Below are 18,523 nucleotides of genomic sequence, written 5' to 3' on the forward strand. Positions count from 1 at the left end.
AGAATTCCCCCCCCCCCCCTAATATGGATTTTTTTTTTTTTTTCTTACAACTCAGGGAAATGAGTAGTAATCGTAATATGATCATGAATGTAAAAGAAAGAAGCTAAATTTTTCATTGACTGCAATCATTGTGGAGCAATACTTGTACAAGAATGTGTCTTCGTTAGATTTTATTAGCAAGAACCTATGCAACCGATGCAATAAAACTTTTTTTTAATTTAAAATTTGCCTGCCATGGGAGACTTTCTGGACAGGGATGCCTCATATGTGTTAATTCTCACCTCATTTCCAAGTTCCTACACACAGTCTAACCAGGTCTTGAAATCATGGTATGACAGTGCACAACATATCATCTAAAGGGAATATCACCTATATTTTAACCATCAAAAAGGACAGCCTTTGTGTACTTGTCCTGTTGCATCCATTCTGTTGCAGAACTGTGGGTTTTGAATAGATTAAAAGTGTTCAGTTGATTGGACTTTAGTTGCAGAGATGTCAAGTCTTTCAGGTTAGTTTGTGGCAGTGGTATTGAAGTGTGCAAAATTTTGTGCAGCTTTTTGTGTCTTATTGGTACTACGTGTATTATCTATATTGTCCAGATGTGATGAGTTTAAGTCTAGTACTTGCCTTTTATCGTCCTCTGCATTTGAAATACAGTAGCTCACTTCGTCATATTAGTGTCATTTCTGCGAAAGAAGTCTCAATGCTATTGTACTAGTTTGTATTGATGTTTGATCTTATGTTATAAAGAGTGTATTAATACAGTCTCCAAAGAACCGAAGTGCAAACTGATTTGTTGCAAAAGTATGACTGCCATGTTTCTTGTTATAGATTTTATGTTGGCATAGGCCTACGGTAAATGCATTTAATATGAATCATATTTTGACAGAGGTCAAGAAAATGTAAAATAATTTTGTAGATGTAATTCCTCACCATGCTCATCACTGAAATACCTGCAATTTCATGTAGCCTTGTCCACGCATACATATATGTGTGTACAAACTCTCTTCAACATTCTAGCATTTAAGGCACAAAGCAGTATCCCTCTCTCCTCTTATTACCAAAACATGGATGCATTGACCCTGGCGAGGCAATCGGGGTCAATCTACTGCAGGAATTTTTAGATAAATGATGTATTGAAGTATTTTGTCTATTGAGTATCAATACGGCATTACAGTAAATTGTCATTCTGGTTCTGAATTGATTCCTTTACTGTACGAGCTGAAATTTCGCGGTGGTTTTATTTTCGCGAATTTCGTGAATCGCCTTTGAACCGCGAAAATAACAACACGCGAAAATAACAACGTCCGAACAGATAAGCACAGTTAGACCTCGCAACCGCGAAATTAACAACACGTGAAAATGTTCTCTAGTAGCAATTCACGAAAATATCTGTACGCGAAAATTTCAGCTCGTACAGTATTTTCCTATGACCGCAGAAGTCATAGTTGCTTTTGATGACTTGAACAGCACACTTTGACCTTGATTTTGAACAGTTTCTCCTCATTTCTCTCAAGTTCAAAGAAATCAGTGTGCTTTCTGTTGAATAAAGGTTTGACCTTTGATACACTGCATACATACCAAAATATCAAATACATGTATAACAAGATACATGTTGTCATAATCGTAAGCACTTGTAGTGTTTTTCCTGTGCTGTATTTAATGGTAAGGGATTAATAACTAATGGAATATTTATCAGAATGAATACATGGAAGGATATCTGACTGCCAGATTTAAAAGATTGCACTTTAACGGTATGGCATTTGGTAGCCATACTTCAGTCTGTATGTAATCTTTGAACCACAGGAAAATGTTTTAGGATGGGCAGACACAAGATACAGATCTTGCTCCGAGTGATGTATGTGCTCAAATGCAGAGTGAATCACTGAAAACAGACAAGAGATACATGTATTTTCTGTCCTGATGGACCACTCTGTAACCAAACATGGTTTATTTGCAATTGACAATGCAGAATTCTGTGATGCATGTAGAACAAATGAAAAACACATGTGATCACAATGAATGTAATACCTGTATATCTCTATTTTTGCAATAAAGCAGTCTCCAATCTATAGTCAACACACATCGATGATCTGTCTGGTTTGAATTTATCAAATTTAAAAAAGAGAGAGAGAGAGAAAGAAATTGCTACATTTCTCCCTTTTTTTGTTCACAAAATCCTGCCTGTTCAGTACAAAACTGTACAATATATAAAGGAAAGTTGCAATTTTGTGTTTCCACTGAACAATTACCCTACATATTGAATGTGCAGTATGGCTCCCGAGATTTCACAGGCACAGCATGTGTTCCACATGAAATGATTGTCGTGTACGACTATTCATTACTTTACTTGTCAGAGGACAAAGTTCATGTACATGTACATATATTTGCCAATGCTCACGGAAAACAGTGTGTTCGGTGCATGATATGGTATGATCAAGTGTTGCACTGGCAACATTTTCTTTTCTCACGCCCTCTTCTGAGAACCCCCCTGAAATTGTTAGATGATTGCCCAAAACAGAAACACATGATCATAGCATTGTGAAGTCCCACCACTGCCACAAAATACAGGGTCATGACGAGGAGCAAAATGAAATGGTACTTGCAGCTACTAGGTGGCCACAGCCGATGCTATTTTGACTATCAATACTTGATAGAATACACAAACTCTTGTCTGTGTATCCAACACTGATTCAAACTGAACAGAAAACTTGCAAGCAGTATTTGAGTAGACACGGCGCCTTGTCCAAACGATGAGTTCAAACAATAGATTGTAACAGTCCCTTTGATATTTTATTCTCTCTTGTCCATTTCATGGCACCTCAGTACACTTACACACACAAGGGAGACAAACTGTTAACATCACATCATGATAAGCCTGTATATTATGGGATGCACACAACATTAGAGGATAGACTGAGGGTTCACTGTGTTGCCATCATGATGGGCTCTCACAAAAACGGCCTCTGCAAAATTTTTTTTCAGGAGATTGGACAGTCGCAGGGATACAGTGTTCTAGCTGACCAGACAATCTGGCATTTTTGTCCCTGGGTGAAGACCATGTACTGTATTTCAATTGGTATTGTATATTCAAAAACCTCCTAGCTCAATCTGAGTTTTAAAACATTTAATTGAAGAGTTTGTTCGCAAAAACTGATAAGTCCATTTTTTAATGCAGATTTTTTTGAATACCTTTTAAATGATATATTGGTCACTACATATAAAGGTACATTTCTGAAGTTATGGTCAAAAGAAGCAAAAATTTTCTCATTATTCTCTTTATTTTTCTTGACCTTTAATCGCAAATGTCTCCATTTGGCAAATATGGACTTATCGGTTTTTGCGAACAAACTCTTTAATTATTAATGTAATCCAGAACAGTGTTTTTACATTATTGGACATCAATACTGATGTTATTGTGCTGAAATGTTGAAATGGAACATTTTTTGCTCTCCCGAAAAGTCATGATTTTAGAGATACTATGTCTTGTCACCCAAGGGACAATTTTAAACATGTATTATTAGCAGTATTTAAAATTTCATTAGCCTCGGACTCTCAAATATGGAGGAGTCTTTGCAATCACATTTGCTGTCAATTATTCCAAATATGTAAGGGAGATGCCCCCAAAGCAGCATAAGCATCCATTTAAGAAAACGATGCTTTCACTCGCACATCTGCAGATTTAGTGAACCTGAAAGAAAGATTACACATTCATTTTACATGCAAACTCACATTCTTGAATATCAATGGAAAAAAAAAAAAAAAAAAAAAAAAAAAACAGCATTTAACTGTTTTGATCATATACACATTGTATATATGTACTTATTAAGCTAAGTTTTGGGACAAATGAACTGGAAAAAAAAAAAAGGTCTCTGTGAAGTTGAACACCACGAGCATATGATTGGATTCAGCCATTTCTATAATTGTCTGCATATGGATAATGCCTGCAAGCAAAAGGCGATAGGGTCATATCCAAGGCGGGTTGCTTTTGATATCGTATATGAATATATCATATATATGTATGTATTATATCACTTATCAAACAAGCACTCTCACATTGGAACTCTACAGCAAGAATATTTATTTAGATTACTTTATTATTGGACTTTCTACCACAACAACGCAGGCATTGTATTACTCGGTCACAGGTATTGAAATTGAGGGGATGGCAAAAGAAGTGGGACTACATTTTGTATCCCGCTGTTTTATGTTCCGTGCCAACAAAGATGCAAATACCATCAATCCACACCCATAATTATCACTTGGATATGAGATTGGGGGTAGAGAAATCTGGAGAATGGTTCACACTGGTGACATAAAATGCCACACTTTTTGAGTGTCCGAGGAAAAAAATTTTTATCACTGGGGCCGGGGCGTGTTTGCCATTTGTTTCACTGAAAGCGAGCATTTCTTGAGATTATCCCTTTCTCGTGATAGCAATATTCTGCCATTCCATTGATGATGTTTTGCATTCAATTAGACTTGCTCACAACACTTCAGAAGGAACTAATACAAAAGTAATCATCCTCAAGAGTTGCATAGGATGTTTTCCCCAAAGTATAAAGGGACGAAAGTTTGTTGATGCCTATGTGTTCATTCATACACGTCTCAATTCATGTACGAATGGTACATATTTCTCAATATCTAACAGCATAATTCAAATGGGAACATACAGACAAAAAGAAGGGGGGGGGAGATTCTTCCACTTTTTTAAAATACACTTATAATAGACAAATACATACACACAAAGAATAAGATATTTTTGAATAGTAATAGAGGCAAGTTCCACATCAATTATCCATACAAATATCTACCTACAGCAAAAGACTATCTACACTACTTTATTTTTCACCTTTGAGTTTTAAGATAACTACAGAAAAACTACTGAAACACTCCTGGACAAGACTTTCCACACCACTGCTTTCAGCGAGAGTCAGACCTTGTAACACTTTGACTCTTGATATATTTCATTATCTTTGGTAAACGTAAGTTACGATCAACCCGGCGAGATTATCACATGCGAGCAGCAAGTCTCATTGTATATCATAATTTCTTGTATGTGTAAAGTTTTCACTTATCATTATACTTGTGCTTAATCTCTGAAACACACATCCATACCTTGTGTTGAAAAGCTCCACCTTGCCACTTTATCTTACTATGAAAAAAAAAAGAGTTCATAACTTTTGTCACATGGAGTTAAACCACAGAAATCTACTCCAAAGAAACAAAACAATTTCAACTTCATTCAGGGAGAAATCAGATACTGATGTACAAGTATACGGCATATATTTCACAAGGTTTTTATTTTCGCGAATTTCGCCAGCCGAGTGTTATTTGTGAATTTAACCAAAAAAACAACAAATATCAACTCTGATCTCAACATGCATGCAACCTGCACACATGTACATTTCTCCCTTCATTACTGTACCCCACAATCGTCAATTTAACCATTCGCAAATTTGTTGGAAAGTTCCAATTCGCGAAAAATTAGACTCACAAAATGTATGGCATATATGACTGAGATCACACGTAAATGTTAGACTTCAGAAATTAAGGTTGAACTGTGTCATGCACATGTGTCGAGACAATTATTTTTGTGAAGTTCGAATCTATGAGCAGACATCTATGTTTTACTTCTAAAATTGCCAGTTTTTCATCAGTATTCTTCCATGCACTGGCAAAATCCGAAAGATATATGATGGAGTGACACTTATGCAAATTGAAAATTTCAAATTCCACACAGAATTTGGGAAAATGGAAATTGTGAAATCAAAAATGTCAATTTTTTCCTGCATCATGTGAGATGTACATTTACTGCTAAATCAATCATTCATGACAAATTTACCTGCTCCTTTCTCAAGATTAAAAATTTTTCTCATTATCTATTTGTATGATATTGTGGGGCCCTAAATGAGTAACTTCTTAAAAGGTTAATGTGATCCTCACAACCAGCTGACAGCTCGCCAGTGTGGCAAAGAATGGGTCATGAACTGAATTAGACAAGTGGTTGACAATACGACACTCAAAAAAGATTAATCTTCTGGGTAGCAAGCAACATATGACAAAGTGCCTTCTGCCAAAAAACAATAGCAAAGCAGAAATTAGCTAAATGTAAATTCCACACGCATGCTAATTTTTCCCGGAGGAGCCACTAATAACACAATCTTGTAATATTTGTGAAAGTGGTGATGATACTGACATCAACAAAGATGAAGTCGTGTCCAAGACTTGGGCGTGTCGAGGGCGCAGAGCCATTTAAAACTATGAGAAGCCTACTGCAATATTTTTTCCAAAACACATGCATCTGCCAAGCAAGCCAATTCTGAGACCTTGCGCGACAGGACCAAACATTTTATAATTTCCTTCTCTCCAGATGATGACAAGATATCGCAACTCTCCATACATGTTTTTCAGCTCAATTCAGGGAACAATAGGCAGCTACATCCCGTTAGACTCCAATAATGGCAAAAGTTAAGCTATCACTGATGCCACTAGGTTAGTTTCCATCAACAATTTGACGAAAACATAAAGATCCCCATTTGTCACTTTGAAGTAAACTGACTCTGAACCACATCGGGAGTAACAGGGAAAGTATTTCATTTTCTCTTTACACTTGCATTGATTTATGATTGATCTTTGATATAGTTGCCATACAATTGGACAAGTTTCAGTAAAGTATCCTCATGGATGGAAAGATTACCCGCATCATTTCTCTGTCACATTGTACAAGTCACTTTCCATCACTTTGAAAATCATGAAAAAAGAAATAAAACAAAACACAAATATCTCCAATGTTTACATCCCTGTGCAGCTTTGCATCATAAATACATCTTACATATAACATCACCAGCAGCTTGCAACACTGATAGATAGTGAGTAATCCATAAGGCTCTGTATTTGTACCGATAATTTGTAGTATTTGAAGAAGTACTAGAGAGATATATAATCATGTCTTTGATATACGTGATTTTCCGCTTACAACAATGCTTGTAGCTTTTTGTACACCTGGCTTACCACTGTGCAGTCTCTGAAGAGAGTGTGGCACAAGAACAACAATCGATCGTGGCTTTTGTGGCTTGTGATAGTCTACGATTCTCTATAGATATTCCTGAAGTGTTTCAACGGTGCGCCGCCCCAGCTTGCGTCAGCATTAGCTGGATGTCAGACAGGCAGCTGCGTAGCTGACTGAGCTGTCACTCTGGGTCTTGCACTGGTTGGACTGGGCATACTTGAGGAATTTCATCTCGTAGCGGAGACCATTCTGGCGCTCACCTAGTACTGCTACGATAGCCTTTGTGTGTTTGGAGGGGGTAGGTTGGGGAGCAGATTTTGATAGAAAATGGATTATGGTGTGCTGAGCACTAACTGATTCGTCACAGCATTTATGACATATACTCAATACTGGCATGGCACTGCAGTAGAATTGTAGTATGCTCAAGTTATATTTTTCTCTCTCAGTATGCCATTATAAAACTTTTTGCATTCTTGCAGCAGCATGCAATTTCAATAACATGACAGTTTGTTTGAAATGTATTGTGATATATCTTTCTCATCAGTTTATTCAAATTTGTGAGGCATATTATCAAGGCTTTCAATACCATTTGATTTGGCTTACATGTAGAAAAAATAAATATACACAAGTACAAAGAGTGCAATACACAAACATGCACAAAGAATCGATCTCAAAGTGGAAGCCTGGTAAACATTTCATGAGGCTGGTAGTAAGGCCGAGTTGAAAATATAAACTCATTGTTTGTAAGTGACACGAATGTGAACTTCCCTGTTAAAGTGATACATACACTTGTCACTTGCAATTTTCCCCGACAAGAAAATGAACTGTGCCTGCTCTCTGAATTGGGGTGTGAACTTGGGTCTGGTAACTTTTCACCAAAGGTTTGGTAAAACAATAAGCTGATAAATGCACATAATAAGGATAAGGCTGGGACTTCTTAGAGTGCTATCATACTATCAACCTACACCTGTCAGCTGTGTCAGCGTGAAATATTTTGATTTGGGGGAACTTGTGCAACTGATGAGGACTTCTGACACAGCAGTCACACTACCAGTAATCACTTATTCCCACAAAGCTAAATGTAGGGAGATTTTTCAACTCACATTGAGAAGTACAGCAATAGGATGTCTGCCACAGATGGTGTTGCTGTATTTCTTGAGGTATGCTGAAAAGCCTCGCGGGTCTAGCTGCTCTATCAGGTCCATACCCTGCCACAGACCAAGATAATGTCATCAACACACAGTACTCATATTATCTCCACGTTAACTACATCAACAAGTCAACCACACCACGGGTATTCAGGAACATATTTAACTAAATAGAGCTGCATATAAATAATGATGACACTGAAAACTAGAAAGCACTCGGAGAGCACAGACCTCCCTCTGCCAGAGCAGTTCATTTCCATCCATACACGCATGCTGAAAATCGCCAATTTCCCAGTGATAAAGAAGTCTTCTGTTACCTCATCAGCTTCCTGCTGCGCGGCACCTCGAGCAGAGCACGCGCTTCAGTGTGCGTATGCAAACCTCAAATATGCGCAGCTTGAACTCCCAAGTTCATTGACCCTATATGCCAAAAGATTAAAAAATCCTTCAAAAATCCATAAAAATTTCTCGATCACTACCAAAATTTCATCATCTGTTCCTGGTGTCATTATCAACTTTTTCTGCAAGTTTCATTCAAATCCGTTCACAACTTTCGAGCTATTTTGCAAACAGACAAACCAACAACGATGAAAACGTAACCGCCTCCTTCCTTGGCAGAGGTAATTAAGCAAAGAGACATTCCAACATCTGAATAGTATTCATAACAATGGCAATTTCAATTCTCAGGAACACATCAGAAAAAACAGTCTCACTGTGCATTTTAACACCAGAAACTTAATAATCATCAATTATCAAAGGACATACAACTTGTTGAAAATAAACTTAAATTTATTAATTCTACAATATACGTATACCGGCTATGGGGGATTATGCTATTGATTTGTTAGTGTCTGAATATTCATACAGGTATCAGAGGAACTCTTTCTAAGTTAATGGAGGTTGCAACTGGAATGACAGAACGCCAGTTCGTGTGAACAGAAGGGTGCATTTCTATGGACACCATATCACAGGCATGAACTTTGCACTGAATGAATACCCAATGGATACACAACATATCAGTTGTTTTTGAGTACAATTAAACTGTCCTTAAATAATGCCAGATGTGGATGAAAATTGAGAAGGGGAGTTCCTTCCCTTAAAGTATGTAGATTTGGAAGGCCATTTATGAATCTCCTCAAACTTCCCTTTAGGTGTACACAACATTTAAAGAACACTTCCTAAGAATTTAACATTAACCTTTCTGCGAATCGAGTATATTACATTCTTAAAGTAATTTTCATTCTTTTCTGATAAACTGCATTTATCATAAAATCAGTCACTGAAGCTAACATGAAACCATAATAAAATCTGTGGGTCTTCCCGAGCTCTTGAATGTTTAAAATCATTTGATATATTGGAGTTGCAATTGAATCCTGAAACCATTATTTTGATATTGGGATCACTCTACAACATATCATGTTGTTTCAAAGAGAATACTTACCATTTTATCTACTGCTTCGATGCACTGGTAGATCTTTGAATACTTCTTGTCGTAGTAGGTATACCTAAATCTCTTTCCTGGAATGAACACATGCACACACACACACACACAAAAGCAAATAAGTGAGAAATGTAGAATCAATTTAATCATCATCATAAGTATGAAGCATGCTGAAGCATTATTTCCCTAAGTTTACACAATCACATCCATCACAGCTATTTACCCAGTCCACACTATCTACTCAATCCATCTATCCATCCATCTACATGTCCATTGTCTTTCCATCAAAATATCCATCCTTATATGCAGGCTGACACCCATCCATCCGTTCATCCATCCATCCATCATTATATCATTCTATCAATACTACAGTCTATCTCTCAAACCAACCTCCCATCCATCCACATATCCCAACAATTTACTACCTGATCACTCTACTAATCTTTGAGTCTATCCGTCCTACCAATATACCAGCAGTCCCTCCATTCATGAATCTTCCACCATCCACCCAATCAAATCATGAAACAACTTTCATCAATCTCTCTACCTATCAATGCATCTAACCATCACATGACAAAAAGAGGGAAATATTCATCTGACATGTAACCCAGCCACCATATCATTCATTCATCACCAGTAGGACAATGTCTTACCCCAGTGGCAGAAGTCTGAAGATATTACAAACAGGTTTCTAGGATCAGCCAGGTAGGTACTGAAGAGACGGCCGTAGCTTTGTTCTTTGCTCTCATCGAGGGCTCCTACTAGCACAGGCACAATGGTGAAATTGCCTCTCTTGCTGTTGTGGGGGGAAAGGAATACAAGCAGAGGCAGGCAAGGTTTATCACAATGTGATTCCAACTTCTAGGTCAGGTGTGTTTAGATTTAGTAATTACTTCAACTTGCACCTCATCTGGCTTACAGGTAACTTCACTACTAATTACAGCTTTAACATAGCTTCATCTGAGCAAAATATTCTAATAGGGTTGTGTGAAAAATTATACATATACAGTCAGTGGTGCAGTTCAATGACATCCTCTAAATTAAAAGAAATATCTGCGTTTGCCACATCCACCAAGAAAAATTTGATTGATCAGTACTGAAAGACTACAAAAAAAATAATAATAATAAAAATAATAAAAAAATAACTTGCAGCAGGGCATGTGAATTGGATCAACTTCAATGAAGTTCTTCTTTGGAGTTTAAAAAAAAAAAAAAAATCAAGATATGTCCTGAAAAAAAAAAAAAAAAAAAAAAAAAAAAAACATTGGCTGGACCTTTTACCTTTCCATGACTTTAGCTACATAAGGAAGATGCATCTCTATACTATGTTCATCCTCGTCCACTGGAATCGTCATGGTTTCAAACATCTTGGAGCCCATCAACTCTCGGTTCACTGCAAAAGATGGTCATGCACAAACAGACGTTTCACCAAGATGTTAACAAATTGCTGGGGGAAAACATGTGAGATGGTCATGGGAAAACTACTGCTAAATTAAAAAAAAAAAAAACACAACAACAATTTAATTGCGCTGCAGCCCTAATGAAATGACAATATGAAATGACAATATGAAGATGTGCAGTCTGAATCACATCACAGGTATTAAAACCATGTTTGACACAATACTCAATACAAATCAATGAAAATGTGAATTAAGGAAACACATTATTTGAACCATCGAGTTAAGATTGCCAACAATAAAATGAAATGTTTATATTCTTGTACCTTCTGACCCCCCCCCCCCCCCCCCAATAAACAGAAGAAAGAATTTTATGCATACTTTATATTCGATAAGGATTTATCACCTTCTTGATCGACAACTAGATCATACAAAGGGGTCTGGTACTTGGCACATGTCGTCAGAGCACACCCAGGGAGATACACATGATGAGATGGTCCCAAGATGAACACACGCTCTCTGCACGGAATGCAAAATGCGCAAACAGCTTGTAGTCAAAACACTGATAAACACCAACTTCACTTTTACCATAGGCTCCTACTGCTACAAGTCAAGGTAAATTCCAGTATACACTAGTTATTACTGTACTGAAACAGCACACTGCAATATCATTTGCCAGAAAGTTTATATTTGGTAATGGCAAAATGTTCTAGAGAGTACCAGTATGTACAGTTGTAAATACATGTGCCACAATGTGTAATCATTACCAGCCCATAAGTTGTTGTTCATGGTAAGTACTTGGAATGTAGTCAATACTGAAAGAATGCTGGTAGTCTCCTCTTTTACAATGTGTTATGTGCATTGTTTGTACATTAAAATTGTACGATTGATTGGAGGGCAATCATCATATATTCCAATTTGATGGAAGTCATACTCAGAAAGGGAACATACAGATTTATGCATTGACGCGAACTGCTTGTGTGTGAATGCAGAAGTAAATCACTTGGTAACTGTTGTCTACAAACAATTCTCGGCAGCTCCTGTAAGAAATGCACACGAGTCGAACCTTTGCACCATCCTATAAAAATAATAGCAACATTCAGATAAGACTGACAAGGATAGTAGAGGAGGCACTCACATGCGTGTTGGATCCACCTGCTTGTAAGCATATGCTCCACATGCTCCACAGTAGCTATATCCAGCATGGCTGCAGCATGGGTTTAGAGGAGGGAAAAAAACCCAAAAACAAACAAAAACAAATACAAAAACATAGTGAATTAACATGTCATTCTGTGGTATTTAAAGACATCTTTGTGTGCACAGCAGGTCATGCAACCCTGTGAAAGACCTGACACGCCCTGATGGCATACCATCCGACCTAACTCAATGTGGTCATCAGATTATCACTGCTCATCTAAACTTGCAGTTGATCCACTGCTCTCCATATGACATACTGCATCTATAATAATGCTAATATGAAATATAAAACCTAATACTGTACGAGCTGAAATTTTCGCGAATTGCTACTCGGAGGACATTTTTGCGTGTTGTTAATTTCGTGGTTGCGAGGGTCTAACCGAACTTACTTATTTGCGCGTTGTTATTTTCGCGTGTTGTTATTTTCGCGGTTCAAAGGAGATTCGTGAAATTCGCGAAAATAAAACCACTGCGAAAATTTCAGCTCGTACAGTATACAGTACATGTTTGTATGCAGATACAATGTTACATGTACGTGTATACATAGTCTATCACAAAATGTTATCAGTATACTAACTTCACACAAACACATTCACCTTTTCTTCAATGAGATGCATTACGCATAAACTATTCTAAGGATTAGAAGGTTGTTACATATTGTACTACAGTCAGTGCTATAGACAGGTATGATATGAATACTATCACTCACTATGGCTCAACATTTAAGTGGTGGCCAAGGGTCACTAAAAAGTAATGTCTGGCCACCAAATTTTCAAAAAGGCTATCTTTTTATTTAGTAGCCAGATTGGGCACATACATTGCAAGATTCAGAATGGATTGTCACAACTATTTCCATTATTTAGGCCACTTCATTTGTTTATCGAGCCACTAAAATGTCATATTTAAAGACTTAAGTGGCCTGAACGGGCCACTAGCTAGAGAAAAGGGTTAGTGTCGAGCCCTGATTGCTGAAGTTATTCATGAACAGAGAAGCAGGTAGGGAAAAGGGGAGGAGAGAAGGGATCAGGAAGAGGCAGGATAAGGATAAAAAGAAGGGATGGAGAGAGAAAAGATTGGCATGAGACTAGGATGAGAACAGGAAAGAGAAAGTGGAAAAGCGATGGGGAAGAAACAAGAAAAACAAGGATCATGAGGAAAAAAGAAAAACAGGGAGAGAATATATGGCTTAGTAGGGGCAGTTTGATTTGAGGGTGAGATGGCTTACGGGGCAATGATTGCTTTGGCGGGCAGCTGCTTTTGATCGGCTCGGCTCAACCAGCCCTCAAGCTCTCTATCCAGCTCTCTCCCTGAATAGGACACGGTGACGGGATGGATACAATTTGTATGAGGCATTGTGAGACAAGGAATTTTTAAGTCAAGGTAATCAGTTATTCAAAGATAACATATGCAAACTTGTAGCTCCATTTAGGCTGCTGCTAGTACTAGTGTCAGCTGAACACAATTGCTGATACTCAACTTTCTCAAGTGAATAAAAAGAATTAAATGTTATAGAACCATGGCATGGATTCATTTCTTAAAAATAAAATGCTCACCACATCATAAAATGTTAAAAAGTTATTTGACGTGGGTAAGATACCCCTCCCCCCCCCCCCATACCCCACATTGAAATTACCTAACAAAAAACAACTCTGTCTGTAAAATATAATGACAGTATTGACATGGGCAGTTTCTAGAATGTGCAAAGGGTAGACAAAGACTGAAAGAGCTTAGACCACAACACGCACAAACGCTACGACGGCGGTGCGTCATTGCGCTGGCCGGAACATCACGCACGGCACTGCAGGGTTCATCACCCCTCTCACTGTACCATCCCCTCCTAAGTGTGTGTGTGTGGCCTTTATCTTGTCTGTAGATCGACGGTCAACAACAACACTACAGGGTCAACAACAGTAACAACTAGCCAGCTAGCCAACTGTGTAAAAGCGAACTAGGAGTGTATATGCTGTAGCGTTGCCTCTTCTCGGCTGGGCAAGACTGGCCCAAACAATTGATCATCAGAAATAATGACAAAATAGTGAATATCGAGCCGACATGGTCAACAATGACAACAAAGCAAAGCCAAAGAATAGACTCGGGTAATTTTGTCACTAAGTCAGCAGAGCAGTAACAGTAGAGGGTCTAGCTATTTATTTTATAATTTACCTGAACTTGAATACCAACTTCCAGCGTGTGTTGCCCGTCTTGTTGCCATTCTAGCAGTTGATTTTATGATAAACAGCTATCTTCTGGACTGATGGAACTGGGAATGGCGTTGCTCTCTTCGGCAAGACAAGACAACTCCGCGTGTGTAAAGTGTACGAGAATTATTCACAAAGCTCTCTGTAACATCTCAGTTCAGCTGATCGTGCGGCAACAATAAACACCGAGTACACCTATCTTGTATGTATTTTGTATGGGTATTTGCGAGCACTTCTCTCGCTCGCTCGCTCACTATTTTGCGTCAGTTTACAACACACGAACTCTGCACACCACCCGTACCTATTCGACCTTATCAACTTCGGCGACTGAATTTCTGCCCTGTGACTGATCGACATCGAAGACAACGCACATCCCCTGATACACACTTTATGACGACCGGAACATGTAGCGTTTCCATACATAATGCAAATACTTAGTATAAAAGAGTTGACAGACTTAATATTTCACATGCTTTCATGATAACAGATTGCGTGCAATCATATAGAATTATTCTAAATACAGTAGGCAAGCGATTTTTTTTTTTTTTTTTTTAGTATCGTCCCATTGACAACCCTCTACGTTGTATTTGACTCTCTGATAAAGCCCTTGGGTCACTGGCTGGCACTCTCATCCGCCATCGGATCTCTTGGGGGCATGAATAATATAAACAATGCCCCGAAAAGCAGTATATATCTGTACATTAAACATAACAATATCTAATTGAACAGTACATGATGTGTAAAGTGAACATTATGTAACAGTGTTTCACGATTTACGGGGGGGGGGGGGCGCCCCTTGAACTGCCAACCTGAGTGCAGAAAAACGTCATTACACCGGTATGTCTCGAGAATTGACAGCAAATAAGGATTTTTTTTTTTCTTGTCAGCCGATTAAGGGAGAGAAGTCGCAGCAACTGAAAGAAAAACAAAAGTTTTTTTTTTCTTATTATAGTCCATAAGGCGAGAGGATTCTCAATAGCGAAAAGCTAGATCTGCCCCTGGCGAGTGGTTATTCACATCATGGATCGAGGTAAGTCTTATCTAGTATACTTCCATGTTAAGTGAGTGCTGGTCCACCACAAAAGACTTGTACAAAACAAAACATTGATCAAATGGGTTATGTCCTACTTGTGTAGTTAGATTAAATTTAGACACCAATGGAAAATTTCAACAGATAATCACCAGTATTTTGTTATTGTTGTTGTTGTTGTTGTTGTTGTTGTTAAACCTCTTCTTTCTCATCATTATCCTTAATATTACCATTGCACGCTCAGTGGGGGGGGGGGGCACTTCCGGGTTTCCTGACCTAACAAGCAAAAAAACAAACACAAAACAAGCAAGAAAAAAAAAAAAAAGGGTCCTCAGCTCATCTCTCCCCTTCCATTTCCGGGTTTCTTCAGCTGACAAGCAAAAAAACAAAACAAAACAAAAACAAAACAAAAAACACTTGAAGATCTCTATCTATTTTTTTTTTTTTTTTTTTTTAAGTAGGCCTATACCACTTGCGTACTTCCGGGTTGAAAGTGGGGGGCCAAAGTGATGACACCTTATGTATTCCTTTGTCACTGATGCACAAAAAGTGGTGGGAGGGGCGAGCCCCCGACCCCCAGTTCGGCCGGCCGGCCATGTCATTGATCATTATCCCCACCATTATCATCTACACAGTTACTTTCAAATGACATCAGAGCCCGGACAATAGATGGCAAAGTGGGGGCATGCCATCCCCTTGGGAATGTCCCATTACGGCCAAATTCCTTCCCTAAGAAGGAAAAAAAACAACAATAAAGAACAACAACAAGAGTTTTGATTGCTTTCACCATAGCATATTTTCATCGATCAAGCTAAACAAAATCAACGTCCTGGCAATATTCAACAGAAAAGATAAAAATCGATGTTCAAAACATACATCTAAAGTTTATTTAGTGTGTGAAATTTGCAAATACAGTACTGTACTACGATGGGTGACTGTAAGCAACTTCGCCAAACTCGCAAGGGCGAATTTCGTAATGCCGAGATGTCGATACGGATGATAATGTTGCGTGACATCAACAACAGAGGGCGGTGAACTACTACTCGCTCATGCTGTGAGATCGATGTCTCATCCGGGAAGTGAGAAGCAAGCGCTTCTATACTCTTTGCTAGGTGAGAAGCTCCCCAGGAATTTTGCATAAAACGTTTAAAACCTGAGAAAAACTCTCGTAAGAACTAAAAACTAATGTTAGTACGATCTCCCCCATTGACTTTACACTGGAAAAAACTCAGTTGAATGTCAACCAGAGTTTTTCTCAGGTAAAAAGTTTTATGCAACAGGCCCCAGGTCTCATCATTCTGGTGCATATAAGTGCGAAAAAAAAAACCAAAACAAACTTTGATACATTCCATTGTTACCATACGACCTTGCGACCTTTTTGTAGTACAAAATATTGACATTCACCACACTAACTCAACAACATTATTTTGCATGCTTCTGAATCAGCAAAGAGACGACTAAACGCGACCAATATGCATGGTCATTGCTGATATTTACCCTCACCGTCATTGGATGTCAAATTACAATTCATTTCTTGTTTTGTTTTGTTTGTTTGTTTGTTTTTTGTACTAAGCTTGAATCCTCAGTGATGAGTGGAGCTAGGCTTCTTTGTTTATTTTTCTATGTTTCATTTGGTTTGATGTCATTGTGTAATTCATGCCACGAAGGGAAACAAATAGGGATAATAGAATGGAATTATATAAGAACGGTAATAACTTCTACAATTATGAGAACATATTGTTATTGTATGAATTGAATATTGCTGCCATATTTTCATCATCATAATTTGTCATCGTTCTTTTCAATGATATCATCACCATTATTATATACATCATTTGTAATTCACGACAGCGCGTGCATATGTGATATAACTTAAGTACGAGTTACCAGTACATCGAATGACAAGCAAAGCGGGGTTCCTGACAAATCGAACAATATTTTTAGACAACAAAAAAGAAAAAGCATAAAAATCACAAACTGTTTCCTTTATGATTAACTGACTGAATGGATGAATGAAGTTAGTAAAAGAATAGGAGAGTATAAACGAAGGAATTAATTACCAACGGCATAGAGTACGCCCATCTATGTCTTGAGACGAATAATCAAGTATTGTACTTAGTATATCGGTATACATACATACAGTTGTACAGTCAAACGCGCCTTGGTGGCCACCTGTCGTATGCGGCAGTGAAAAGAAAAACCCTCCGAGATTTAATAAAGACCCTGTCTATTGGGGCCACCTTTTTCGTATTTCCCTTGGGTGGTTGCTACACCCAGTTCAGTTACGGATTTCATATCAATTCTCTTGTTGGTCGTTGTTGTTGTTGTTGTTGCTGTGTGTGTGTGTGTGTGTGTGTGTGTGTGTGTGTGTGTGTGTGTGTGTGTTTTGCTTGTTGGTTTTCATGGCGAGCTGGCAATCAAGATCGTATGTCTGGAGGACGCGCATCTCATGCGCGCACGTATCTTATCATGACGCAGCAAGCAAGGTCAAATTAATGTCATCTATTCATGACGTCACATTCCTGGCAACGTACACAAAATTTTGTCAGTGATTTCACTACACACACACACTGTCGACTATTGCTATTTCGACGGCTCATGTAAACGGATGTTCTTTCGTTCTACTATTGCCAGCTAATTCATAGCAGTTATCTTGAGGATTGAATTTTTAATTCAGTACGGATACAACATCGCTGTAAGTATTTTCACTGATTCATTGTTTCCTCTATACCGATTTTGTGCAGTTTCAGTACTATAATGTTATTAGTTTAGGAGATATGCATTATTCATCAAACGCGACGGCAAAGTAACAACACGGCTGATTGTCACCATCTCTCATCCTCGTTTCTATCTGCCAAACATAATCATTATCATATCCTACTTTAATAGTTTAAAAGTTTCATCTGGGGTATTACAAAGAAATGTCTACGGTATAGAAAATACAGACACCGACAGAGGTAATAATATGTTGATGAACTGGCGTGAAATTGAACAACTTAACTATGAGTATAGTCTATATTTGTTTACATTAACAAAATATTATAATCCTATAGCTAGATGATAGATGTAGGTGTAGACGACATGCACGAACTACTTTATT

General features: G+C 38.0%; 1 protein-coding gene across 1 annotated transcript; it reads right to left on the reverse strand.

Annotated features, from left to right (window-relative positions):
* Positions 1 to 3,760: 3,760 nt before the first annotated feature.
* On the reverse strand, positions 3,761 to 14,534 carry LOC140235204 (protein MEMO1-like). The gene is made up of 9 exons (XM_072315241.1): positions 14,359 to 14,534; positions 13,421 to 13,502; positions 12,137 to 12,205; positions 11,405 to 11,517; positions 10,883 to 10,994; positions 10,255 to 10,397; positions 9,602 to 9,678; positions 8,116 to 8,220; positions 3,761 to 7,291 (listed from the first exon to the last, which is right to left on the reverse strand). Exons 1-9 carry the CDS (start codon positions 14,405 to 14,407, stop codon positions 7,151 to 7,153), a joined length of 891 nt encoding a protein of 296 aa, XP_072171342.1. The 5' UTR covers positions 14,408 to 14,534; the 3' UTR covers positions 3,761 to 7,150.
* Positions 14,535 to 18,523: the final 3,989 nt, after the last annotated feature.

Source organism: Diadema setosum, chromosome 1 (assembly GCF_964275005.1).
Source record: "Diadema setosum chromosome 1, eeDiaSeto1, whole genome shotgun sequence".
NCBI classification, from domain to species: domain Eukaryota; kingdom Metazoa; phylum Echinodermata; class Echinoidea; order Diadematoida; family Diadematidae; genus Diadema; species Diadema setosum.